Source organism: Anolis carolinensis, chromosome 2 (assembly GCF_035594765.1).
Source record: "Anolis carolinensis isolate JA03-04 chromosome 2, rAnoCar3.1.pri, whole genome shotgun sequence".
Lineage (NCBI taxonomy): Eukaryota > Metazoa > Chordata > Lepidosauria > Squamata > Dactyloidae > Anolis > Anolis carolinensis.
Window position 1 is genome coordinate 158,286,942 of NC_085842.1, and position 27,923 is coordinate 158,314,864.

The 27,923-nt window shown below is 44.2% G+C and overlaps 1 protein-coding gene across 4 annotated transcripts in view; it reads left to right on the forward strand.

Annotated features, from left to right (window-relative positions):
- The window catches only part of rbms2 (RNA binding motif single stranded interacting protein 2), an 85,518-nt gene extending 65,439 nt beyond the window's left edge, over positions 1-20,079 (forward strand). For all 4 annotated transcript variants that reach the window (XM_008103986.3, XM_008103987.3, XM_003216937.4 and 1 more), the window contains 12 exons: positions 287-345; positions 2,566-2,657; positions 4,803-4,960; positions 10,443-10,522; positions 11,442-11,551; positions 13,193-13,239; positions 13,405-13,498; positions 15,205-15,255; positions 15,639-15,749; positions 15,844-15,936; positions 17,056-17,142; positions 18,942-20,079. In XM_008103986.3, the coding sequence (XP_008102193.1) occupies positions 287-345; positions 2,566-2,657; positions 4,803-4,960; positions 10,443-10,522; positions 11,442-11,551; positions 13,193-13,239; positions 13,405-13,498; positions 15,205-15,255; positions 15,639-15,749; positions 15,844-15,936; positions 17,056-17,136 (976 nt within the window). In that variant the 3' untranslated portion in view covers positions 17,137-17,142; positions 18,942-20,079. The remainder of the gene's footprint in view (positions 1-286; positions 346-2,565; positions 2,658-4,802; positions 4,961-10,442; positions 10,523-11,441; positions 11,552-13,192; positions 13,240-13,404; positions 13,499-15,204; positions 15,256-15,638; positions 15,750-15,843; positions 15,937-17,055; positions 17,143-18,941) is intronic.
- The last annotated feature ends 7,844 nt before the right edge of the window (positions 20,080-27,923 follow it).

Below are 27,923 nucleotides of genomic sequence, written 5' to 3' on the forward strand. Positions count from 1 at the left end.
CACTCGAACTGCTACACCATGCTGACTCTCGGGGTAAGGATACCTGGGTAAAAGACATGTGTTCCCATCACATGTAAGGCCTGGCATTTCACCTTTCAAAAATATAGTACTGTTGAAGGAGATATCCATTCAAGTTGTATGCAAATTCCCACGAACAGTTTTAATCACCAGGGACTAGGCACTTTATTGAATTTCTTGTCAAGAGCAGAAGAATTTGGTGGACTTCAGTTACTACGGGACTGCCTTAATTTTATGACTTACCCTTATACCTTTTCCACTCTCTCAGATATGGCAAAATTGTTTCCACCAAGGCCATTCTGGACAAAACGACCAACAAATGCAAAGGTAAGTGCAGGCTGAGTGGTGCTTTTGCCTCTTTGGAGGGAGAATAACTTTGCAGTTATACCAGAGAGGGTGGGGTGGTCTGTAGGTTTGTTATCTTTGCTCAGATGTTTTTTTCGAGTGGGAAAGCTCAAAGCCAGGGTGTTTTATATGGTATGGTATTACTCTACCTTCTTTCGTCCTGTGATTGAGTGCCCTCCCTCTCGGAAGGCACTTTTTCTTTCATAGGTTGGGGGCTTCTAACGCTGAAAACTAAACAAAGGTGTGGGAGAGGCAAGGATGAGAATTGGATTCCAGAGCCAAGTTTCCGGTGGTGGATGGGCTCTGTCTGGGCGGTGGGGACGGGTTATCTGTGTGGGAGGGCGGTGCCTGCGTGGGGTGGGGAGTTGCATTCCTGCCATGCCAGACATTGCTGAGAGGGAGGAGGGAGGGGAACCCACACCAAGTGAAGCCTGGAAGAGGCAAAGGGGGATCTCTCTGGGCCTGACTTCGCTGCAAGTGAGGCCAGCCTCCCTCATTGTCTTTCCTGACTTTATTTGCTAGTGAGAAAGGCTCAGTATGTGTGTGTGCCTTCAAGTCACCTGTCAACTTATGGCGACCCCATGAATTGCATAGGATTTTATTAGGAGCCCCCAGTAGTGCAGAGGATTAAACTGCTGAGCTGTTGAACTTGCTGACCAAAAGGGCAGCTGTTTGAATCCGGAGAGTGGTGTGAGCTCCCGCTGTTAGCCCCAACTTCTGCCAACCTAGCATTTTGAAAACATGCAAATGTGAGTAGATCAATAGATACTGATCCTGTGGTAACAGCACTCAATGCAGTCATGCCGGCCACACGGCTTTGGAGGCGTCTACGGACAACACCAGCTTAGAAATGGACATGAGCACCAATCCCCAGAGTCAGACATGACTAGACTGAATGTCAAGGGAAAACCTTGATTTTTACCTTTTTTCTTAGGCAAGAGGGGTTCAGAGGTGGTTTTGCCAATTTCTTCCCCTCAAATACAGCCTGCAGAACCTGATATTTATTGGTGGTCCTCCATGCAAATTCTAACCAGGGCTCACCTTGTGAGTTTCCAAGATCAGATTGGATCGTGTCCTTTAGGTGTATAAACACTCAGTATCGGTCCTCTTAATCACTGCTTCTTAAGCTCTGGGTCCCGACCCCCAAATGGGGTCCCCTTTGCTCAGTGTTGGGGGTCAGTACAATTTTGGCAACAGTAAAAGATTTCTGAAGGCCACCAATTTGTACAAATCTGTTAGCAATATGCAGACTTTACAGTGGCCTCTTCATAGAAGGCCTCAGCTGTACCCCACAAAGAAGAAAGCCAGCCTGTTTAGCAAGCCTTGCAAATGCTGATTTATTGTCAATAAATGTTTTTGTTTTTACATCTATTTTATATACCTATATACCTGGGGTTATGAAAAAAAATTTCAGGTAGAAAGGAGCCCCCAGTGGCGTAGCAGGTTAAACCGCTGAGCTGCTGAACTTGCTGACCAAAAGGTCGGTGATTCAAATCTGGAAAGTGGGGTGAGTGCCCGCTGTTAGCCCCAGCTTCTGCAAACCCAGCAGTTTGAAAACATGCAAATATGAGTAGATCAATAGGTACTGCTCCACCGGGAAGGTAACAGTGCTCTATGCAGTCATGCCGGCCACATGACCTTGGAAGTGTCTACGGACAATGCCGGCTCTTCTGCTTAGAAATGGAGATGAGCACCAAACCCCAGAGTGGGACACAACTGGACGTAATGTCAGGGGAAAACCTTTACCTTTACTATACCTTGGGTTATGAAAAAAATTCTCAGGTAGAAAGGGTCATGCATGGAAAATGTTTAAGAAACCCTGTTCTGGCCATGTGTGCTGGCAAATGTGTTCCTGTAATAGAAAGAAAGATGAGGTGATGTGAGAAAAGAGGGTCACAGGCATCTAGAGATTTGGTTTGTTCTAGGATGGGCTCGGGAATATATGTTAACCTGAGGACACAGAGTGTGGGTTATAATAAAAAAGAAGAGATTCTCTACCCTTTGATCCTCCAATTGCTTTACACTTTATTTCCCCAAAGTCTTCACAAATGTGGGCCAGTGGTGACTTATTTTGGAGGCTGAAGTCCAAAGCATCTGGAAGACCAAAAGTACTAAAGGGTTTCATATATAATCCACTCTTCAGCCTCAAAGGCAAAGTACTCAAGGTCTATCAACCTAGCTTTTCTCTCCTCTATCTTGCAGGCTATGGCTTTGTAGATTTTGACAGCCCCACAGCAGCTCAGAAGGCGGTGACAGCACTCAAAGCCAGTGGGGTACAGGCCCAGATGGCCAAGGTAAGACTTGAACATCTGCAGAGGGAACAACACTCCTTCCTTCAACAAAGGGATGAAGCCTCCGCCTCGGCTAGAATCGTGGCATTAAAAATCCAGAGCTACAGGAACAGTGTCACCCAGCTCTAACAAGATCTTCCCTTGAGCCAATTTGCAAATATGTTTTGGTGCCCTTTACATGTTAACACCAGTGTTGTGGAAATTGTTTTTCTCTGAGATCATTTCCATAATACCACTGTAATATTTAAACGGCACCCTTGATTCAGGTGTAATGTGATGGCACTTTTTCTGCTTGCCAGGAGCACTTGGCACAAACCAACATGGCTGTTGAATTTGGCAGTAAATGGGATAGATTTGTCCTTGGCTCTGCTTGGGCTCAGGCAACCATTTTGCCACAAGGGCAGCAGTTCACAGAGGGTATGTTGCATGTTTGGATGTGAACCTGGCCTCTTAGTCTTGATTTGTACTTCCCCCAGGAACAGGGAAATGGCCCCAGGTCATATAATTTGCATATCCCTCCTAATGTTGTCTTCTCCATCTGATTAGGGCTTTCCAGGCAGAAATCTTTCCTGTCACCTGCTACCAAAACATTTTTATCCAGTAATTGAAGCTGGGCCTTCTGTGTGCAGAGCAAATCTGTAACTGTTGAATTGTGCATCAGATGCCTTTAGCAATTCCATGATTTTGGTTGTTAAATCAGACTAGCAGGGACAGTGTTCAGTGACTCAAAACCAGCAGATGCACAAAGAAATTTGGCTTTCTCTTTGATTGTTTCCACCTGGGAGGACATTGCTGTTGTTCTGGATCTAGCTATGTCACTTGAGAAGGTCTCTAAACTTTTAGAACCTTATCACATCGGAATATACTCCATTGATATCAGTATGCACCCCTTATTTTTGTAGCACTGGATGCATACCATACTGATTCAGAGGGGATGCATACTGAACCCATCATACTCGATTGTTATGTTTAGAAAATATTGTGCTTTGACTCATCACACCACAGAATGCTGGCTACTTCCATTATGTTTGATTGCCTCCCTACATCGCTTTTTTCTTCTTCTAATATTTCACAGGGACGTAGCTTGGAAGTCTCAGAATGAGATTTTATCTGACAGGATATGTACTGATTTTACGATCATACTTAAAAACAGCTCCTCAGAATTCTGTGTGCAATTACTCTGTTCCTGTGCCATTTTGCAGTTGGATTCCAACATATTACTGATGAAATGGAACAAACGTCATGTGATAGGACACGTTCAGAATTGCGTTCAAAGAGTATTAGAAACAGAGTACAGTAGAGTCTCGCTTATCCAACGTAAACGGGCCGGCACAACGTTGGATAAGCGAATATGTTGGATAATAAGGAGAGATTAAGGAAAAGCCTATTAAACATTAAATTAGGTTATGATTTTTCAAATTAAGCACCAAAACATCAAGTTAGACAACAAATTTGACAGAAAAAGTAGTTCAATATGCTGTAATGTTATGTAGTAATTACTGTAGTTACGAATTTAGCACCAAAATAGCACGATATATTGAAAACATCGACTACAAAAATGTGTTGGATAATCCAGAACGTTGGATAAGCGAGTGTTGGATAAGTGAGTCTCTACTGTATATCCCAATGTGATAGGGAAGAGAAGCTCCATATTTTACACAGTCCATGTTTCATAGCACTGGTGCTTCCCACAGCAAATGCATAACAGTACATGCATGTACTTGTGTCTTTAATCCTCTGTCTTTAAACACATTTGGACTCCTTGGCATTTCAAGATGCTTGTTCAAACATACATATACTGTGCGTACACTCTGCATGCTGTGGAAAACACTGGTCTTGACATATTCTCCACATCTGTTTCAAAATCCTGGGCTCGTCCAATGCTTCCAAGACCCAGTTTTTCCTTTGATATCCCAACCTTGGGTTTCTCACTAAGGGTATGTACCTGTGACGCAAAATCTCTTTGTTTAGTTCTCCATATGTATTGAGAGCCTTTTTTGTGCACAGAGGTTGGGAGATGGTGGCGAGTGTTGTGAGCTGAGACCGGCTATGAATTCAGGGAAAGGAGGGATAGTTTGAAAGGAATGAGTCCCGAGGGATGGGATGGACTATTGCTAGGCAACAGCCCTGACTTTCTTGTTTCCATAGCAACAGGAACAGGATCCTACCAACCTCTACCTGTCAAACTTGCCTTTGGGCATGGATGAGGCTGAACTGGAGTCGATGCTGAAGCCATTTGGACAAGTCATCTCCACTCGCATCCTGCGTGATGCCAGCGGCACCAGCCGGGGAGTGGGCTTTGCCAGGTGAGGAAGGCCGGCAGACAGGGCAGGACAGCTTCCCTTGTTCCCTGTGCTCCTGCCCTGATCCATAGGGAGATTTTTATGCATTACATTGCCTTGACACCATGGTTGCTAATTGAATATTCGTGCTGCTTAATGAAGACATGTTCACTTTCCCCCCCAGATAGTTGCATATTCACTCTTCTCCTTTGTCGTCATAGCGCTGTGTTCTCACACAAATACCGAAGTATTGTCAACACATTGCTCTGCGCCCCTCCTATGGCTGAGAATTTTGGTCCATGCTGTTGGGCGAGTGGGCTTATTAACAAAAGACCCTCCTCATAAACTTATAGCAGAGTAACTTATTAGCAGCAGCATGACCCAGCACCAGTAGCCAAAAGTGATAAAAAGAACAAAAACATACAGACCAATGTTATCTCTTCCTTAGGAGGCTTTTCTTTATAGCAAAATAATATGGCTGCACTATTAAGTTGCTTCTGAGATGAAAAAAAAAACTATTTCCAAAAACAAGGTTTCCATAATACAAATAAAGTTCTTTATACTTCCTTCTTTGCTTCCACCCTGGGCTTCTTTCTCATGCAGATAAACAACTTTGCTCTCACAGAGCCTCCTCTCACATCAAACTTATACAGGAGCTTCACACAGTAGCTTTACACACAGCAGCCTTCACACAGGAGCTTTTCTCATGAGGCCTTCAACCTGAGGCTTCTCTCACTAAAGCTTCACACACCAGGCCTTCTCACACTCCTCAGAACGACACTAGCTTTGGCCCACAAACTCTAACAGGCTTCGGCCTACTCACTCTCCTCAGGATGACACTAGCTTTGGCCCACAAACTCTAACAGGCTTCGGCCTACTCACTCTCCTCAGGATGACACTAGCTTTGGCCCACAAACTCTAACAGGCTTCGGCCTACTCACTCTCCTCAGGATGACACTAGCTTTGGCCCACAACCTTTAACAGGCTTCGGCCTACTCACTCTCCTCAGGATGACGCTAGTTTTAGCCCACTAACTCTTAACAGGCTTCAGCCTACTCACTCTCCTCAGCACAACCCTTTTTGTAATTAAAAATACCTAGTTAATTTTTAATATTTCTGACACATGCCTCTTTGTCTAAGCATGTGTTTCCACAAGGATTTTATGTTAAACCTTAATCACAGTATCAATAATATTACAAATAATTTGCAAACATATCTACTGTATTAAAGCAGCAAGAAATAAAATCGGTGTACATTATTCAAGGCCATTTTCTCATAAATATTGAATTCCCAAAGGCCTGTTGAATCAAAATAAAACCCTTTGCCTGCTTCCGAAAGGTCACCATAAATGCTGCTAATTCATCAGATACATATGCTTGAGTGCTGTGAACTGTAGGCTGTAAGAAGAGGATGGATTGCAATAGAACACTGTGATTCCATCTCTCTAAATCTCTCCTCCTGCTGTATGGAGAACACTGGTAGGCATACATTGAGGGAAATTGCCCTACTATCTCCACCACCCACTCACATTTTAAAAATATGAAATATCTCAGTGCTTGGTGCCTTTCCACTTAAATCCTGTCTTATATCTAGGCGTTAGCACAAGAAATTTGGAATGATCCAGAAAATGGAATCACTGTATTTCCCCCCTTCTCTTTCCAAGATTGTTGCCTAGATATTATTATTCAAAAACATAAAGTAGTTGGTTTGGCATACAATAATGCAAAGGAATCTCATAGCACCTTAGAAAGCATCTGAGAGAACTAAATTGATAGCTTAAACTTTCATAGACTAATCACTTCATCACATTGAAGCAGGGGAGCGTAGAGCTCAGTCTTAACCTGCAAACCTGAGTGGCATGCTATTGTTCTGCAGGTGACTCTGGACTGTGGGCACATGTAAGAGCTTCCATTTATCATCATCAATCCGCTACAAATTTTGGCTCCTCCCACAAATTCCCCTTTCACAAATTGGGGAAACGTTTCATTTTAAACCTGGAGACAACAAATGGCATCACATTAGAGAACTGGCCAAACATCTGGATCATTACCAAAAATCCACTTCCCCACCACCTCCTAAAACGTTTGAAAAGAATGCTTGCCCTCACACTTAAAATATGCAAAGAATGCTTGATCTTACACTTGAAGCCAAACTAATGTGATAAGAGCAGTGGCTTCCCAGATTTTAAGTGTAGCACTTAGCAGAATTTAGTAAGAGACTTGAGAAAGTAGACTTAAGGTGCCTCTGCTGTGTTGAATTAAGTTAGACACCACTTTTAATAGCAATGGATCCATGCTATGCTATCATGGTAATTGTAGTTTGGTTAGGCTCCAGCACTCTTTCAGAGTGAAGTAAAAAGACCTTGTAAAACTAGATCTCCTAGGTTTCCATAGCATTGTGCCATGGCAGTTAAAGTGATATCAAACTGCATTAACTTTACCAGTGTGGATTTATCTTTAATCTGTGAAAGCTTATGCTACCAACTTCTTTCTCTCAGTTAGTTTCTAAAGTGCTAAAAGATCCCGTTGTATGTGGATTTTATGTTCAGAGAGAGGATCAGCTTCCTCGACTCGTTTTTCCCGCATGCCTCTAAAGCTATGTCATTGAGGATTTTTTAGTTTAGGGATGGACAACGTGTGCTACTGAAGTGCAGCCCTCATTGCAGTCCAGTAACATCTTCAACCGCCAGTTGGCTCACCACCGATTTAGTGCTATATACAAAGTGAATCTGGGCCATTGTGGTGTGAGTTCTCCTACCCGCTCCCTTTCCACACACCCCAAAGGTATTGGCGTTTGTCATGGATATGGACATTTATGATTAGATGGTTTTGATTCACACAGTTCCGAAACAAGGTGTTCCTGGAGTGATTGCAATGTCTAGACAGGCTTGTGAAGGACTGTTGTGAGCAAGGACACAGATGGTGCAATGAGGCTACTAATTAATCTGTTCTGGGAGTGCCTGAGGACTATGGGGCCAGAGAAGACTTGGCCTTAAAAGAGGAAGAACAGAAAGAACCACTTCGGATAGGAAGTGTGGAATGCTGTTAGAGCTGGCAAAGCTTGGGCAGATTTTACGGAATGTACTGAGGAGCCTTTGTCTTTTTATCTCAGGTAGCCAAAAAACCAGGTTGACTCTAAATCTTCCCTAAAGTTATTCAAACTCATTGGCCATACTTGCAAGGCTGTAGAAATACTTCAAGATTTACATATCCTAAGGCCAGGACAACATTTGGGTGAACAGCCAGCTCAGTTACACATTCTCACCTTTGTGTGCTTGTGGCATAGTGGTTTCGTGTTTGAGAATGATCTTGGAGACTCAGTCATGGAAACCCATTGAGTGACCTTGTGGATGTCACACTCTTTCAGCCACAAAGAGAGGCAAAGGCAAACCCCCTCTGAACAAACTCTTGTCAAGAAAACTCTGTGATAGGTTTTGGATGTGTATGTGTCTTCAAATCACCTATTTATTTTACTCTCATGTCAGGAGTGACTTGAGAAACTGCAAGTCGCTTCTGGGGTGAGAGAATTGGCCATCTACAAAGACATTGCCCAGGGGACGCCCGTATTTTTTTTTACGTTTTACCATCCTTGAGGTAGGCTTCTCTCATGTCCCCGCATGGGGAGCTGGAGCTGACAGAGAGAGCTCATCCTCTCCCCCCGGATTCGAACCGCTGACCTGTCAGTCAGCAGTCCTGCTGGCACAAGGGTTTAACCCATTGTGCCACCGGTGTCATGGTTTGAAAAGGTACTGACTGTGTGTGTTAACTGGAAAATGAATTGCATGAAGCCGATTGGCTTAGCCTGCCAAGACCTGAGATTGATTTGATACTGTTTCTGTTCTGCTGCTGTAGAACCAGTTTGGACAAGTTTTTTTTCAGTGCTGACTGAGTACTGCTGGTGAGTGAGAGCAGTGTACTCACAGAGGCCTTGCTATTTTGAGGCCTGTTTGCTGTGGAGAAAAGAGGGTGAAGAACCAGGACTGTATTCTTCTTTGATGCAGATTTGTGGACTATGAAACAACTGTTTATGACTCTGGACTTCTGTAAGTGATCAGAGGTTTTTTTGATCTCTTGGAATCAGTAAAGTTCCTGTATTTTTGTTCTGCAAACCTGAGTGGCATGTTATTGTTCTGCGGGTGACTCTGGATTGCGGGCACACGTAAGAGTTTCCATTTATCATCATCAATCCATAATAACAGGGGGCTCCAAATCACCTATTAACTTACGGTGTATCCATAAATTTCATAGGGTTTTTTAAGGGCAAGGAATACTCACAAGTGGTTTCCCCAGTTTCTTGTTCTTATAAATAGCCTCCTGTACCTTGTACTTGTTTGTGGTCTCCCATCCAAATGCTAAGCACTAGAGCTGATGCTGCTTGGCTTCTAAGATCAGATAGGATCTGATGCCTTTAGGATAGTTAGGCAGATGTAGCAATGGCTTGAAGGCACCAACAAGAGCAGCACTGCTACCAGTAGTATTATCTAGGATATTTTCCTGCTTTGTCCTGGTATGCCCCCTGCTGCCAGGTTTCTATTTCTCACCGAATAAGGCCTGGTTCCTCCTTTTCTGCCTCCTTTATGGGATCAGCATATATCAGTGGAGGGAATTGTGGACTGCTCCTATGTCATTCCTGAAATCCAGAGTAGGAAGGATTAAGAGAGTGAAGTTTAGTTAACGTTTAATCTCCAGTAGACTGAGACTTGATTATTCCTGTTAGGATCAGAATGAAGTTAAGCTGCTCCCAGTCCCTTTTTGGGAGATGGTGCCGAGTTTTTTCGTTGTTGTTGTTGTTGTTGTTGTTGTTGTTGTTAAGTTAGAGCAAATCATTGCTGGGGAGTGATAGAGGCTCAAATTCGTCCCCGTTTGCCCACCCCACTGCAACATTCTGCAGCAGTCAGTTTCTTTTTCCTTGGCACGGAAAATGCCTGTGCAGTCATCCTTTAAAGCTGGAAAGCATGATCGGAGAATCATGCATGCTGGCCTGATAGCACCACTGAGTGTAAACAGTAGCCAGGGGTATGACAGTCTTTGCAAAACTGAAATCCAACACATCTGGATTCAAAGGTAATTTGACAAATATTGGATGACAAAACTGAATTACTCTGTTGTTCTTTGTGTTGTCATGATGTTCAGTCTTGCACTCCTGGATTTAGTTTTAAAAGTCATTGCACCAGGAATTAGCTGCCTACATGTTTTTTCCAAATCAAAATTGTGATCAAGAGTGTGTTGAATCCTGTTTATTGATTAAATCCCGAAAAAAAAATCATGTGGGCAGATTTTTCTCAGAACACATTAAAAGTGCAAGTTCTTCTGCATAAGGGAGAGGTTGACAATTGACTTTTGTGTTGTAAGTAGTGTTCTGCCTTCCAGGTTTCCCAACATTTACAAAGTTGTCTCCTAGATTTCCAACTGCTCCGTCTGATTGTTTGAGGGATTCAAGAGAAAATGGTTTATAAACACCCTCTCCCACCCTACCTTCCCTGATGGCCTCTTTTTTTCTTCCCCAGGATGGAGTCTACAGAAAAGTGTGAAGCGATTATCACCCACTTTAATGGCAAATATATCAAAACACCCCCAGGGGTACCAGGTGAGCAAAGAGGGAGAAGGACAGTCAAAACAACGACTGCACAGGATTAATATCCCTCATCCCCAAATGCTGGGGACCAGAAATGTTCCGAATTTCAGATTTTGGGGAGTTTGGAATACCTATATTTGCATATATTTACATAAAGAGATAGCTTGGAAATGATAATTCATTGCTGATTCATATACATCTAACACACATTGCCTGAAGATAATTTTACTTGTAACATCGTAAATAATTTTGTGCTTGAAACAAAGTTGATATACAATGGGTTATCAGAAAGCAAAGTTTTCACTATCTTAGCCATACATGTTGACAATTTTGGATTTTGGAGTACTTCAAATTTTGGATTTCTGGAAAAGGGATGCTCAACCTGTATGAGAATATTTGGAGTATGGCGGTCGGTGATGACAGTGTCCTATGCTGTAATTATGATCCTCCTGGCCATTGTAATCATGCTGGCATAGATGCTGGTTGTGGCTTGATGGCACAGGTGAAATTTATGACTGCAGAAGAAGAGCTTTCAGTGAAGACCATTTCTGCTAGGAGAAAAGGGTGCAGGACGAAAGGCAGAGAAAGAAGCAAACTGGTGTCAGAGGCGAAGATTACGAAGAATCAGAGCTGGGATAGATCTTGAAGTGACATTCAGAGCAGGGAGGTCAGTGAGGTGGCTCAACTAAGCCGATAAGAAGTGACCTTTAGCTTGGGACTGAAGCTCACTGGCAGAACCACAGGGCTGTGGAACGTCAGTAGGACAAGGTACAATCCAGATGTGAAAACAGTATTTATTTATTTACCATATTTATATCCCACCTTTCTCAACTCCTGTGGGGACTCAAGGCAGCTTACAAACAGCACTACACACAGTGCCTACAATCAGTAAAGCATCTCAGTGCTAACTCCACTCTTTCTCCTTGTGTAGCACCTCCAGATCCATTGCTTTGCAAATTTGCTGATGGTGGGCAGAAGAAACGCCAGAATCAAGGCAAATATGTGCAGAATGGACGAGCCTGGCCACGGGAAAGTGACACGGTAAGGGAGAGGCCAGGAGGGAACATCGGGGCTACAACGGTCAAAGACTATATCTGTCATGAACACATACATGGTTCCCAACCCAGCTTCTTCATCCAAGGCATAGCTGTCAGTTGATGGGATGAGGAGAGATACCTTCCTGAGTTTGGCCAAATTACACTATGTAACAATATTTGGAAAATGTTCTGTTCCTAGTCTGAAAGTGTTATTTCCTGTTTAATTCTGCAGTATTTAATGTGAAAGTAGTAGTTATACTCCTGAAACTTTATTTTTGTAGCTGCCACAAACTATGTTGAATTGGTTGAGACTCTATGAGATATGCATTGAAAAACTATAGCAAAATGTGCTGCAGGATGTCTTGCAAAAGCAAAGTTTTTTCAGTTTAATAAACTTTTTTTCATGTTTTTATGATAGAACCAATTAGAAAAAGACAGTTATCGCCCAGGAACAAAAACCGTGCTACGTATTGTTATTTTGTGAACTAAAACTCCCAGAATACTGGCCCAATTTGGCCTGGGGAATTCCAAGGGTTGCAAATAAATTGCTCATGCTCTGTCACTTTGCTGGCCACTTTTCTCTTTCTCTCTGCTGAGGGCTGATTTCTTCTTGGAGCAGTTTTGAGAATCAGCTCCTCCTCTTATGGGGCAAGGGAAAGTGTGTGTTGGGGGGGGGGGGGGGTCTGGGACAGAAACTGGTGGGCCAGATGGGTAACTGCCACTGCCCCACATCTAACTAGGGGGTTAAAGGTTCCTCATCTCTGCTTTAGGAGCTTTATGGCTGTGCCCATTTGCCTGCCAATCAAGCTGGTGAGACTCAAAAAGTGTTGCTTTAGAACAGTGATTCCCAAAGTGGGCGCTACCGTCCCCTGGTGGGTGCTGCAACGATCCAGGGGGGCGGTGATGGCACCTATTAGGACACGGGGGCGGGGCCAGGGGCGGAGCGGAGCCTCTTCCCAAGTGCCGGAGACAGGGCTGAGCACCTCAGGCGCCTGTTAGGACACCGGGGGCGGAGCTAGAGGAGTGGGCGTGGCTTCTTCCCAAGAGCCCGAGACAGGGCTGAGAATCTATACCTCTCCAGAGAAGCGTGTTGGGACACAGGGGGCGGAGCTAGGGAAGGGGCGGGGCCTCTTCCCAAGAGCGCGAGACAGGGCTGAGCCTCTGTATACCTCTCCTGAGGCGCTTGTTAGAACACAGGGGCGGGGTGTAGAGGTTCAGCCCCATCAGGCACTTGGGAAGAGGCCCCGCCCCCTCCTCTAGCATTGCCTCATGTGTCCTGGCAGGTGCTGCAGGACAGGGATAGAAGCTCCGCCCTGCCTCAGAGCTCGTAACTCCGCCCATCCCAGTCCTGGCTGCCCATTTGTGGCCCCGCCAACCTCCCCCTCCCCATCCCAGCCCTGCATCTTGGACTAGGGGAGAGGCTCAGCCTTGCCCTCTTGAGCAGGAGCCACACCCACCCTTCTAAGCCACGCCCCCCTTTCCAGGGGGCGCTGAGTAATATTTTTTCTGGAAAGGGGGAGGTTGGCCAAATAAGTTTGGGAGCCACTGCTTTAGAACAAGAAGCAGTTACTGACTGGTTCTGAAAGGCGAGGAGAAAATGTGGGAGCATGGCTCTATATATGAACTGTACAGTCTTTCCATGCAGGGCGGGATGACCTTGACCTATGATCCCACGACAGCACTACAGAACGGGTAGGTCCTCTGCTTTGCCACTGTCTTTGTGAACCCTGATCTTCAAGGGGCCTTGCAGAAAAGACATCTGCATGCCAGCCTATGAAGAAAAGGGAGAGGGCTTCATTTACATTTCTCTCAGTTTTGGCATGAAGCTTGAACTTTCTCCCCCCACATCCTCTACAGGTTCTACACAACGCCCTACAGCCTGGCCCCGAACAGGATGATTGCCCAGACTGCCCTCTCTCCTTATCTCCCATCGCCTGTTTCCTCTTACCAAGTACGTTTACCACAAGACCCATCCACACCCAAATGTTGGTGGGGACAACAATACAGAAAATGGAGGGATGGGGCCCTGGTGTGCATCTTCCTCCTTTTACGCACATGACTGATAGGTAAATTTGCCTAGGGAGGGCCACAGAAGATAAGAAAATGTGAGCAAAAACATGGTTCTAGCAATTGAGAGTGAGTTGTCGAAGGTTTTCATGGCCGGGATCACAGGGTTGTTGTATGTCTTTCGGGCTGTGTGGCCATGTTCCAGAAGTATTCTCTCCTGACATTTCTCCCACATCTATGGCAGGCATCCTCAGAGGCTGTGTGGCATGGATTGAGAGTGAGTCTCAGGTACTGATGGTGTGACATTGTGATTAAGGAATGGCTTATTGGTTATAACTCAGTCACAGAAGAATTGAAGATTGAAGATCTTTAAAATCTTATTTTTGAAGATTTAAGATCTGATTTTTAAAGTAAAATGGGGAAAAGTGGAAGGAGCACCTCCTAAGTTTGTGCTCTGCTTGTAGCTTAACTCTTAGTGGTCTCCCTTGACATTTTTCCCATTAGCTGAGTTATGATACCAGAACCTGGAACTTGGTGAAGGGAAAAGTGGTGGAAGAGGTTGCGCAAAGAAGTCAATAATAGGGGCAGAGAAAGTTTACCTGGCCTCAGCAATTCCAAAAATAAGATCCCCTTAGCCCTCACTTTCAAAAACCAACCCTCTTTCCCCAGCGGGTTCAATCTCAGTAGTTTCTGATCCTATCCTGGGTTCTGTTTGAGACTGCTGATTCTGTTAGTCCTACCAATCATGGTTGAGGAAGATGGGAATTTTCATCCAAAATGTCTGGAGAGTTTTAAGTTGGTGTGGTCTTGTTCAGACAAACGATTGTATAGCTACCACATCTGTTTTGGCGCTTAGAAATAGCTTTTACCAAAGCCAGGGTACAAAAGAGTGGAAATTTTAGACTGATTTTAACTTTTAATGTTTAATAATATGGAAAGTTTTTTAAGGATTATTGAATCTCTAATAGTTGCTTAGTTATGGCTTTTAATTATTGGTATGTATATTTTGAGCCCCCGGTGGCACAGTAGGTTAAACTGCTGAGCTGCTGAACTTGCTGACTGAAAGGTCGGTAGTTCGAATTTGGGGAGTGGGTGAGCTCCCACTGTTAACCCCAGCTTCTGCCAACCTAGTAGTTCGAAAACATGCAAATGTGAGTAGATAAATAGGTACCACTCCAGTGGGAAGGTAATGGCGCTCCATGCAGTCATGCCGGCCACATGATCTTGGAGACATCTACGGACAATGCTAGCTCTTCGGATTCAAAATGGAGATGAACACCAACCCCCAGAGTCGGACACGATTAGACTTCATGTCAGGGGAAAAACTTTACCTTTACCTATGTATACTTTTAATATGATGTGAGTCGCCGTGGGTCCATTCTGGAGATAGGTGGCATAGAAAACTCTGTAATAATAATAATAATCATCATAATCATAACCATAATAATAGAAGTGTGAGCAGTGAAACAGGAAGTCCATGTTTTCAATCTAGTCTCAGTCATACGTTTACCACATGGCTTTGTTTTCATGCCATTATTTTTCAAAACTTTCCTTGTCAGTGATGTCAGTTTACATTTTGAGGCCGTTTTAAGAATTGCTGAAATTATATATAAGAAATATATTGATATAAATATTTCTTACGACCTCTAGGTTCACAGCCCGTCCTGGATGCACCATCAGTCATACCTCATGCAGCCTACGGTGAGAGCCCTTCCTCCCCAAACTCTTCTCCTAACGCCCTTGTCTTGTGCTATTTTTTGCAAGTGACAATTCAAGGCTCTTATAGCTGGGAGTGTCTCCTCCGTTGTTGTTGGATTTTATTTCCTGGGGAATCTGCCCTTCAGGAGGTGGATTTATTTGGTGGTCACTGTCTCCTAAATGCAGTTTTCCTACTCCTTAGCAGGGGGTTGGACTGGATGGTCCATGAGGTATCTTCTAACTCTGATTCCTGCACCATAAGCTACTCTCAGGCCCTGTAGAGGCCACCTTCCTTTGTTGCCACATTCCTGTCATTTTGTTTCCATCAACATTCATTCTCTCTTTCTCTCACTCACTCACACATATCCTCCCCTTTTGCCAAGCAGGGGACAGTGCTGACGCCTGCCATGGATCATGCAATTTCCATCCAGCCCACTTCCATGATGGGGCCCCTCACCCAGCAGCTGGGCCATCTCTCCCTCAGCAGTGCTGGCACGGTAAGGAAGGCCTTCTTCCACTTCCTTCCCTTTCCTCCCCTTTTAAGAGCCTTTTCCCCAGGTTCTGAACATCTCCGCTTCTCCACTCCACTAGTATATGCCGGCGGCAGCGGCAGCAGCGGCAGCTATGCAAGGAGCCTACATCCCCCAGTACACACCGGTGCCTTCCTCTAGTGTCGCAGTTGAGGTAAGGCATCCCTTCATTCTGCTCAGAATTGGTGGTCACTGACTGTAGATTTTTTTTCGTGTTAGAAGTGATTTGAGAAACTGCAAGTCGCTCCTAGTGTGAGAGAATTGGCTGTCTGCAAGGACGTTGCCCAACATATGTTTGGATATTTTAACATCCTGTGGGAAGCTTCTCTCATGTCCCTGCATGGGAAGCTGGAGCTGACAGATGGGAGCTCACCCCTCTCCCCTGCCTCTCCCCTCCCATTGCGCCACCAGGGCTCCCACTGACTTTAGATACACCATAGCTAGGGTATTTATAAGCTGGGTTGATCAGTCTATTTATCCAAGGATCCTTGATAAGCTGTTTTAGCACTGGGTTTGTTTGCTGGAAGCACAGAAATCCTGTGGACTGCATTTGATCCAAGGATGTTCAACATCAGGCAGGTGGAGTTTCTCCTTGGAAAGACTCCCTTACAAAGCGCTTCCTTCCAGAATCCCCCACCCTCCCCAAAAGGGAAATGAAAAGGACTTGCTCTTGTCTCCAATCAGTATCTGAAATCTGTCAGTATTCCTGATTGAGAGAACAGGCATTTTGTAAAGGGAAAGCATCCTGGATTGAAAATAATAGTTGTATCACAATCCTCCTTGTATTATGCCTATTTTTTCAAGAACTGTAAGGAAACTGTTCCTGGCTGGAAAGATGTTAGTGATACCTATTGACTCATCCTGAAACAAGTCCTGGAAGCCAGGATATGGAAGAAGTCTCTTCTTCTGCCTTGTAGCCACAAGGCCCGGTGTTACCTACTGAGGAAGGGAGCAGGCAGGGGGTTAGGCATTATTTTGGGGATAAGATGAGAAGGCCTTTGAGACTCCATCAAGTCCCAGCAGATAGCTGTCAGTAATCTTTAGAACAGGGTTTGGAAAAGTTACTTTTTGAGACTCTAACTCTCAGAAATAGTTTAGCCATGTTGGCTGGTGAATTCTGTAGTATGTGATCCCACAAATGTGGGTTGCCCAAGATCTGCTTTAGAGAAAGGATTTCTGCAAGCCCAGTTTGCCTGAAACCAACATGTGGGGTTGAAATGTTGGGGGGAAAAACATTTGCCATCGCATTTTTCCCATGAGTGTTTTGTCACAGGAGAACAGTGGCCAGCAGAGCCACGTGACAGTGGAGTCCCCATCGGATCATGCTGCCTATCCGTATCAGTACAACAAGTAACAACAGGTAAGGCTGGGGAAGTGGTGGGAGGTGGGCAGGTCGTGGTGGAGGGAAGGAATCTATTACTTCTGTCTTCTTGGACAGTTCCAGAGGGGCTGGGGATGGGATTGGGGGCCCTGGTGAAGGCCAGAAGAAAGACCATTTGAGCACAAGTGATGGTGGGCCCACAGTGGTTCATCCATTAATCAGAGTGAGAATGATATCACTGAACCCTTTGTGGTTATGTCAAGGTTAAAAGTGTAAGAGTTTGTTAGGACTACAAGCTCTCTGGCACATTATTCTTCCTGCTGAGCTACAACCAAGAAGGACATTGTGGTGTAGAGATGTGAGCACTGGATGATGTCTCTGGAGACCAGGTTTGAATACTCACCTGGCTATGGAAAGCCATTGGGCAACTTTGGTCAAACCACACTCTTTCTGTCTCAGAGGGAGACAATGGAAAACCTTCTGAATACATCTTGCCAACAAAACCCCGTAATAGAGTTGCCATAATAAAGGACTCCGCAACAAGAAGAGTTATAGTCACAAGCAAAGACTGTACACATATCAAGCTTGTTCCTTACCTTCTGCCCCCAAGCCTCAGATTCAAACTGTAAGTGTTTCAGAAGGAGTTTCAGAAGGAGTCTTGGCCTCGCTGGAATTAGCAAGGCAAAGGCCCAATGATGCGAGTCCCTGGCTTGGCACCAGGACTCCAGCCACTGAAACCACGTTACCAGAGGGAGGTAAAGAGGGCTTTTCCACACGCAGGCACTTTGGTACCCAATAGGAATAGTGTTATAAAGGCCAACTAACCTATCCCATGGTGGGAACCCATAGGGTGAGTCCTTGTTTTTAAGTTCCTTCAAGTCCAGACTGATGAACCAACCTGGACACAGTATATTATTTGAGAACACAGAAATGCTGGACCACTCTAACAACCACCATGTCATACCACACAGAGAAACCACTGAAATCCATAAGCATGTGGACAATTTCAATAGAAAGGAGGAAACCATGAAAATGAACAGAATCTGGTTACCAGTATTTAAAAACTCTAAAATCAGGATGGTAAATAAAGAACACCACACAGAAAACAGAGGAATTCCAGACATGAATCAATCAGGGCCAGCTAACACCTCCCAACAAAGGATTTGCCCAGGCAGTAAGCTGCAATGCTAATCAAGGTGACCAATTGCAACATTCACACCTGCCTCAAACAGACAAGAGTTCTTTCTCTCACCCTGGGCTTTCCACAGATATCTAAACCTCACTTGCCTAGTTTCCAACAGACCTCACAACCTCTGAGCATGCCTGCCATAGATGCAGGTGAAATGTCAGGAAAAAATGCTTCTGGAACATGGCCATAAATCCCGGAAAACTCACAGCAACCCAGTTCCTTCAAGTCATTTTTGACTTATTGTAGCCCTAAGGTTGTGGAATTTTCTTGGTGCACTGTGTTCAAAGGAGGTTTGCCCTTGCCTTCCTCTGAGGCTGAGAGCATGTGACTTGACCAAGGTGGATGCCCAAATGGGGATTTTAACCCTAGTCGTAATCCAACTATAAAACCATTACACCACAGTGGTTTTTGCCCAGGCTGAGTCTGGCTCCCTCTGTGTTTCTGGGTAAGGCAGGCTTCCCAGGTAGCTTCCCTGCATGAACCATAGCCATGTTCTCCCATCCCAGCCCTTCCTTACCCAGACTTCTCTCATCCACGCTGGCAGCAGGCCACCCTCACTTGCAGCCCCCCTTAGAGTCCAGCTCAGAGAGTGAGTGGGGTGGGGGTGACATTGGGGCTTCTTGTAATCCTGCATCTTTCTCCTTTTTAGTGCCATCGAGCAGCTCGGCTCTGGGCAATCACTTCGAGGGAGACAACTTTTTTGTGTTCATTTGTGTGTTTTTTTTTTTAAATCGTGCTGCGTTTAGAAGATGGAATTGTTTTTGTTTTTGCTTTTTCCCCTCTTTTTTTGACAAGGAAAATGGTTGTTCTGTTTTGTTTTTTTGTTTTTTAAGAAGGAAATAACTGCAATAGACTTTTGACACCGAGGAACCAAAGGAGGTTAGAGGTCGGGGTGGAAAGAATATCCCCCATCCTTTAGATGTACAGATGGACTAAGGACTATTTTAATACAAGGAAAACATTTTTTGTGCGTGGGTGTGTGTGCGTGTGCGTGTGTTTGCGCGTTTATTTTCTGGTTAACAACGAAGTCAAATGCTTTGGATGCCACAGAATCCCCCAGAGAAGAACTGTTTTTTCCCTGCTTTCTTTCCGAAAGATGGCTCTGGGAGGACATTTTTGCTCCTTTGGATTTGTTTTGTTTTTATTTTCTTTGGTCACTTAAAAAGATTTTTAAAGGACAAATATGCAAAAGTGTTTGAATAACTTTTTTTGGGTTGTTTTATAAGAAAAATAAGGTTGCTCCGAGAAAGCCCCACCTTGCGGCTGTAGGATAAAAATCAATGCAGACTTTTTTTTCCTTCTTTTTTCCCTTGGGGTTGGAGTTGTGGGAGGGAATTTTGCTTTGAAAGGATTATTTTATTATTTCAAGAGGGTCAATTTTTTTTCTAAAAAAGACAAATTTACAAAAAAACAAAAAAAGGAAATCTACAAAAAAATCTACAAAAAAAGAAACCAACAAAAAAAAGTTGAACTTTTTGACGGCAGCGAGAGGGGCTTGCATAAACCTTGTCAAGTTGGAGGGAGACTAAGCAGTTGGTGGCGTCTGATGAACGGAATATTATTATATTTTTCTTTTGGCATAAACTTTGCCCCAGCTGAAAAGAGAGAGAAACAGAGTTTGCTTGAGACCTCATTTTCTGCCCTGTTCTGATGGGACCGGTTCTCGCTGGATGCTTTGGACTCGGATTTGAGCTTCTGCGCGGACTCTTCTTGGCTTCCACATGGATCTTCTCCCCAACCTGCCGTGCCCTGGTTCACGAGAACAATAAACTGACTGAGGAACCTGCCGCCAGTGATGTGTCGCTACTTCTGGACTCTTGGACACCGAACGGAGATGTTGCCGCCAGCACCAGCAGCAGCACTTCCTCCCCTGCCCCCGGGTCACACTCTCTCTCACACTCACATACACACACAGTGCCTTCTGCCGCCTGCGGTCCGGACTGTGCTGCCGTGTGCCCTCTCCAATTCCTGCATGCCTGTTAAGCCCAGGTGCACAGCGCGTCTATGTTTTGGACAACCCAGTCGTGGCCGGGGGTGGCGGAGAGGCAGGTGTCGATGCTTCCCGCTGGCAGGGATTCAGGGAGGCCTGCTCCAGTTGCTTTAAAAAAATACTTGCCAGGGCGCATCCAGCACCTTGCCAGAGCTGGCGGCAGGACTCTTCCCTCCCTCTGAAACGGAGATCCTAGTTACTATGCACGTTCCCCGCGCCACCGCCCCCCCCTTTCCCTGCCGCACACGCAGCCCTTGGTTGCTGGCTCCCTCCCAACTCGCAATAGCAAGCGACTATGTGCAATAATCCGGCCCTTCCTACAGCGCGTTTTCCCCGGCGAGCCTCTTGAAGGTACCAAGTGCTTTAGACACCTCTCTGCATGCTTCCCTCCTTCTCTTCTTCTTCTTCCACCCTCCATCCCACCCTCATTGCTTTTCCCCAACCAGATGGTGCTAAATGTCTTATTCTCTCTGCCACCGTAAAATCACCCCAGCCAGGTTGGCATGAAGCTGCTCCTTTTGCCATGTTTTGTAATGTGGCTTTCCCAGACTTTCATGGATGTGATTCTGAGAAATCTTGCTCTGTGCCCCACTGTACTGCACCGCACCCTCACTCTTGACGCCTAGCCCAGTCCTTCAAGGAAATTGCTCTTATGCAGCTGACAATCAGGGAGGACAAACTGCGGAGGCCACATGGATGTCAAGTGAACAAAGGAAGGAAGGAGCTGGGGAGAGAGAGCATGTGTGTGTTTGTGCATGTGTGCATACATCACCCACGTGCTGGGAGTTTGTGGTAGGATGGCATTTGAAGTAGGCACCCCAATATAACTGGGTTTGTGGCGTACTCAGGGTGCTTGTGTTCCCCTGTTTTTTTTTTTCAGGCTGCCTTTGGTTTGCTTGCTTGTTGAAAGTGTTGTCCTGACTGTGAATAGGATTGGGTTTAGCTCCCAACAGGAGTGTTGGAGGTTTCCAAAATGTACCTGCTCATTTGTATAGCTTATTACCCACTGGTTATTGTTCCCCCACCTCTTCTTTTGCCGCTGGTGGGCATGGTGGTGGCACAAACATGTCAAGAAACTGATGCCTTCCTTGCAGCAACCCTCAGATTCTAGTTAAAGAGGCATCTTGGTATAAGTGAGCCTTGCTTAACATCTCCCTTTTGCCAGAGTGTTGGTTAGTGAGTTGTGAATTAGCCAGGTGGCAGTTCTCTTACCCTCAAGGTGCTGAGCAAAACTGAAGTGCCTTATTTTGTGAACGGGCACTCGCTTTCATCTCTTATTCTTTTTCTTGCATAAATCCATATGAAGTTTATATGCATTAACTTAGGCAAGAGTTGGAAATCCAGTAGACCAATAGAAATATGATGGTTGTGGCTTAGAATTTGAAAATGGTTTCCTCCCAGTGTAAGCCTGGTGTCTACAATTTTGATGCCTTCCCCTAGGAAAAAATACCCAACTCACTGACCTAACTCTTGTGCAAAAACTTGCTGTAGTAGCAAGGTTTAATCATTTTTAGCAATTCCAAAGCATGTCACTGTACTCCTAGTTAAAGTTAAAGGCATCTAATGAAACCATGGCTTGGACTTTACCAGGGCAGCATGTATGACAGATTAGTTGGTTATCATGCCTTTCTTGGTGCAAAAGGAATAACTATGGTTAATTTAATCAATTGCTTTCAGGTTCACTTAACCCTATAGTTTCACATCTTTCTTTTGCAGCTCATTTTTAACTATGGCTCAGGCATTCAGATGTAACTTAATAATGGTTAAACAGTGCTTAAAGGCCTTTAAATGATCAAATGTGGCTTATTAAACCAGGATATTTGTGGGATTTGTGTAACCACAAACAGCCACAGAACTACTGTTCAGTTACTATAAATGTTCCCTTTTTATGAATAACTTATCATTTGAGTTTGAAATCCATTTTGGAAAATAAGTGTGAATATTAGAATAATATTAGAATATGGGCAAAGCTGGGCTTTTGGTTTTCAATCACTTGTCATAAAGGAAAAATGCTGGTATTCTACTGTAATTAAATATAGGAATCTTTTCACTAGGAACACAAATGTGAAATTTACAAGACACAAAATAACCAAACCCTCCCAGGCATAGTGTAATTTGTTCTTTTAAAGGATTAGAGCTTGGAAGAATGACCTTTTTTGGCTATGGCTGCTAGCACAGCCTCTGGTCATGGGCAATTCTGGATGTTGGTGGTGCAATTTTTTTTCCTCCAAATTCTGTGATGAACAGGTAATGTATGAAGCTCAGTAGTTGCCTAGTAAGATCCACTACAAGAAGGAAAAATGAATGTAAAAATGGTAAGGGAGCAAACCAAAGAGCCAAGAGAAGGGTGTATATGTGTAAAAAGACAGAAAGGCGACAAGTGACCCTGACTATGCGAATAAGGTTGTGGCTACAGGGTAGAAAACCAGGTTAGAGTAGAAAACAGTCTTGAAGGAATTAAGCAAGCTAGGACTGGGTGTGTGGCCATGTAAGATTGTAAGTAGTATGTGTGTGTGTGAATGAGTGTGTGTGTGTGTGTGTGTGTGGGCAGACGTAAGAGGGATGCTGTGGGCATGGCTATAATACGGACCAGATGTTTCATCACTCTAAAGCCTCCTTGGGCTCCTTAGTCTTGCTTTCACTCTCCCAGCCCCTTCCTAAAGCGCTTCCTAGCCCCTCACATCAAGGGGTCACATCTACTCCAACAAGATAGGTGATTGTGGGCAGCTTATCCCCATTTGCCATTCTGAAACAAATTGTGGTTTAGGATAAACTCTGACTTTCCTTTCTTCTCTCTTCCTAATCGATAACCTCCATGGGCTGCAGAGGCCTCCTTTTGAATGGCACTGCTCCCTCTCTGCAGTGCCAGCTCAGATCTGGAAGGAAGGGGCCAGGCTGCCTCTTGTCTTCTTAGGTTAAGCTCCCATTTCCTGGTGGGAGACTACAACTGAAGGCATGGTCAGAGGGCAGGAAGGTCACATTATGGCTGCTCATCTTCTTTTAAGCTCTGGAGTTGCCATGGAGCAATGATTCAGCGTAATTACTTGCTGAACCTGGGGCCAGAACACAAGTTGTGACCTCAAGAGCGTGCCCTTTGGAGCTGCTGGAGTTTTGATCTTGTGCCTTGATTTCCCCTGTCCCATTCTGCCAGTGGGGGAACAAGCCCCTGCACTTTACAGTCCCAGTCTAGTTAGGTTTTCTCTTGTCCTGCTAGCCATGAAAGTCACCCCCGCCCCCGCAGCCTCTCACCATGTCCTGATCTGTGCTTGCAAGGCCGTTTTCCCTGCCGCAGCCTCCGCACAACGCACCCGCCCATCTCCTGCCCCATGCTTAGTCCTGTCCATCCTGCAGAAGGGAAAACAGCCAGAGGTCTCCTGAGACCTGGCAGACTGTAGGGGAGTCTCAAATCTGTTCGTCCCTCTTCAATGCTGGTATTTTTTAAAAGCGAGCTGCATCGTCCAAACCTCTTTGTCTACCTATTGATTCCATGCTTGCATTAAAACCATGGCCTCCTTGGAAGTTGTTGGTGCTATTTGGGGGAATTAAAAAACAACAACACCCGGTTCATGATTTCCCTCCATTTTTCCACTCACCAGTTCCAGTTTAATTTTTTTTTTTGCCATTCTTAGCTACACATCTACCTCACATGCTCTTGCAGTTCATTTGTATATCCCTGAACCGGCAAACTGCACCTTCTCCAAGGGACAAGGTCCCCACCTTATCCTTAGAAAAAAATAACCTGGGTTCCTCTGTCTCGCTGGGGTCGGGGGGAGGGGGAGAAGAGGGGGAAATGTTTGTTTTTAATGAGAAAATATCCCCATGTTGCTGCTAGTTACTGAGAGTTTTGTTAAATGTACTGTTTTGCTCTGTTTTTTTAAAAAAAAGATCCTTTGTAATATGTAAATCCTAGCTGGCTTGTCCGAATCTGAACAGACGTGTTTTGCCTAAAGGGAGGACACAAGTTTGGTGGCCTCGGTGTGGGGCCCCAACAATGGCAAGGAATCTACACAGGTAATAAAAATGGTTCTTTCCCCCTTTTTTGGTTTAGACAAAGCCTTCAGGGGCCGTGCATTTTGCACTGGAGAAAAAGAAAGCTTTCTATCTAAACTGGAGGCTATAGACTGGCACCCGCCATTTGGTTTGGAAAGCCACGGGTGATGGCCATAGCCTCTCTTCTTTAAAACGTTTCTTCCTGTCCTGTGCTTGAATGAATGGAGGCTACTTTCTAACTGTTATGCCCTCCTAAAAGCTTTATGGAAATAAGGAATTCAGAGACAAAGGAAATAGTTGATCAGAGATTAGCTTTGTTTAAACCCCCACATTTGCCTTGAAACCCCTGGGACCCAAGTCAAGTACTACAACCAAAACAGAGTTAGCAACAACCTAATAGCAATGGTAGGGGAAGGAATGCATTTTGGCCAAGGATTACCATATTATGGAAAAATGATCTATACTCTAGGTTATGTGTAAAAAGAAAGATTTTTCACTTTTAGCACCAGGGTGCTGTTAAAAAGAAAAACCTCTTTTGGCTTCTAGACTTGGCTTATCCTGGACAAGATGAAGCCAGACTGGCCATTGCCTGCCTCTCTTGCGCACACCCTCCTCGATCTGCTGTGAAGCATTCGTCTTTTTGAACTGGGGAACCTCTTCTACAAAAAAAGGAAATAATGCTTCTCAGAAGCACGGCTCTAAAGCTGAAGAACCAACATGTAACACAGCCAGAAGTGTAGGCAAATGGTGTCAGACCAATGCAGACCAACTGGTTTGCAACCAGATTTCAGGTCAGTCCTATCCTCAGCAGAATGTCCCAGGTACTGAGTGTGTGATTTCCTGCTTCCATCTTTGCCACAGATTTGCTCTTGAGGAGGCAGTACCAATATAGCTGTTGGCAACTTTCAGGGGAAGACCAAGGGGAGGGCTTCAGCCTTTGTCTTCCAAACTCCAGCTCACTTCAGTAGCCATGGAGCTGAAACCATTTCTCCTGCTAAGAGTTAAATAGTCAGAAGCAATGCAACCATAGCACCCCTCTCAATCCTTCTGACCACTGATGACAAACCAACATGTAAACATTCAGGGTTGCAGACTCTGTAGTATTTTTTCTTCTGTCTTCCCATCTCTAGTAGAAAGATCCACTGTGGATTAAGGTTATGCTGAAATCCAATGCAACAAGCTCCAAACTCCTCTCTTGGACAAGTTTATAACTTTTCTGCACTTTTCTCTGGAGCAATATGTCCTTTCTTGGTGGGTTTGATGCTTGTACCGATGCCTTGCTCTACAGCAACTTGCCTTTAAAGCAGATAGCAATAGGCATCCATCCTAAACAACATCCATCCATCCGCTAGTTCACGTCTATGGTAAACTTCAGGCTCTCCAATGTGCTTTAAAACACTTTATATTCCTGCTTAATAACAGAACATGTCAGCTAAATCAAAGCACCAATTTTCCATAGATGTACATGAGTCTTTTGCAAACTCATTGGCACTCAAAGCAACAGAAAAGAAAGCACTTGTTTGCCTCTGGCCCCGTTTCTGATGCGAATACATTCAAAAGTCCATGTCAAAGGTATTGGATCTCTCAAAACCAACTTATCTGTGCTTCCATTTGCCACAGACAAGGTGAGAGCTCTCGACTCCCCCATCCCATTCCATGTCTTGGTTCATTTTCCCTGCTAGTTTTATTTATATACTTAGGACTATTTGTACAGGTTTTTTTTAATTGAAAGTTTCTATAGTTTTGTATCTTTCATGCTATAGCCAGGCCTGTTTCTCTCTCAGTCCCATACACTTTCCCCTCTGTGGAGCTCTTGACTGGTCTCATTTTGAACAATTTTTTTTGTTTTGAAATAAAAGATGGAAAAAATGTTTCTTGACTATTTTTTTTATAGGAAAAATAACATTTGGACTGAATTTTGCACCTAGTGGTCATTCAAGATATCCTGTTGGGATATTGGTCACTGAAGTAAACCTCAAGAATGCTTAACACAGGCTTGTTATGTCTCAAATGGTAACTTTCAGTATATCTAGGAAAACACAGGTTATATGAAAGAAAAGCTCTTGAAATAGGCTTGGCAAAGTATAGGGGAATATCTTACCAGAAGACAGAGGAATAGCTAAATGTGTATTATTTGAGTGTGCTTCATTGATCCAGCAATGAAATAGGGGCAGAAGTACGAACACTTATATAAACAGTTTGGATGATGCAGTTTTTCTTAGCAAATACAGTTCACAACAAGAAAATGGGTCACAGTGTTTATGGCAACATTACCAGAACAAAAGGTTGAACAAAAGGCTGTCGTCTAGACTAGGACTTCTTAAACCTTTCCCACCCAATAATTTTTACATGACCCCAGGTATGTAAAATAAATATAAAATCAAACCGTTACTGAAAATACGTCATTGCTTCCTAGGCTTGCTAAACAGGCAACTTTTCCTTTTTATGAAGCACAGCTGAAGCATCTTCTGTAGAGTCTACTGTAAACACTGCAAGTTGTTGCTAATAGATTTGCGTAGGGTGGCATTCAAAAACCTTTTACTGCTCCCAAATGTTTCGGGATCCCAGCGTTACACAAGAGGATCCCATTTGGTAAAGACCCATACTTTAAAAAGCAGTGGTCTAGAAGAAATTAAACCTACGGACCGGAATTCATTAAGTTAACCTGGGGTGACATAGTTGCTAATTGGAACGATCCTTATTATTTGCTAGTCTGGGGAATACATCGCGACCATCTAAGTGCCCGATCCTTACTATGGATCAGTTTTCCCCTCTGCAAGTAGCCAACTAATGTTTTCACACACCACCCATGTGCAATCTTTGTGCTGGGGAATTGTGACAAGGACCCTTCTGCTCAATGCATATTTAGAAATTCAGGACCCAGTGACATTTTTCCTATGAGCTCAACTGAATCTGCTATTTCTAGGACCTACTCTGATTTCTTGCATTTGTATTTGCATAAATAAAGCAATTGAGCAAAGGCTACTAGTGATAGTGAAACCAAAAACCGTATTTCTAGTAAACAGCTAAAGACACACCCAGAACATGAACATAGTAGAATCTAAGACACTGCGAATGAAGCAGCCACCTACAAAGTTTGGAGCTGAATATAGGGATCAGCATTTTGCCTCTGAATCACTTGATTGCTTACCTTTTAGGAAACATTTTCTAGCCCTTATGGCTGGCCAGTTTGAAATATGAGAGCCAGAGATAATTTTAAAAAAATAGTCAAAGGAGGATAGAATTGGAAGTACTCTGTGCTGTTAACAGCTCCTTTTTCTTCCTAGTCTTAACTTCCATTACAGGCCAGCAAACATTTTGGTGCTTTAAATGTTAGACTTGTTTCTGGGTATATTTGATCTACTGAGTCCAAAAATGGCACCAATTTTCCTCTATCACCTCTAGTTTTTGAGATATAGAGCATATGCCATATACCAGCTTGCCCACAGAAAAGCGTAAGAAAACTAGAGCTGATGAACACTATCCAATGACATTTTCTGAATCGGTACCCTCAAATAACCCTAGGAATAGACCTAAAACACCAAGAAAAAAACGTTTTTGGTTAGGTTATGATTAATTTCCTGGTCCAAAATATGATCAGCCATGTGATGCAGCCAAGGTGATCTCATCCACAAGCTGAGACTCCAGCAA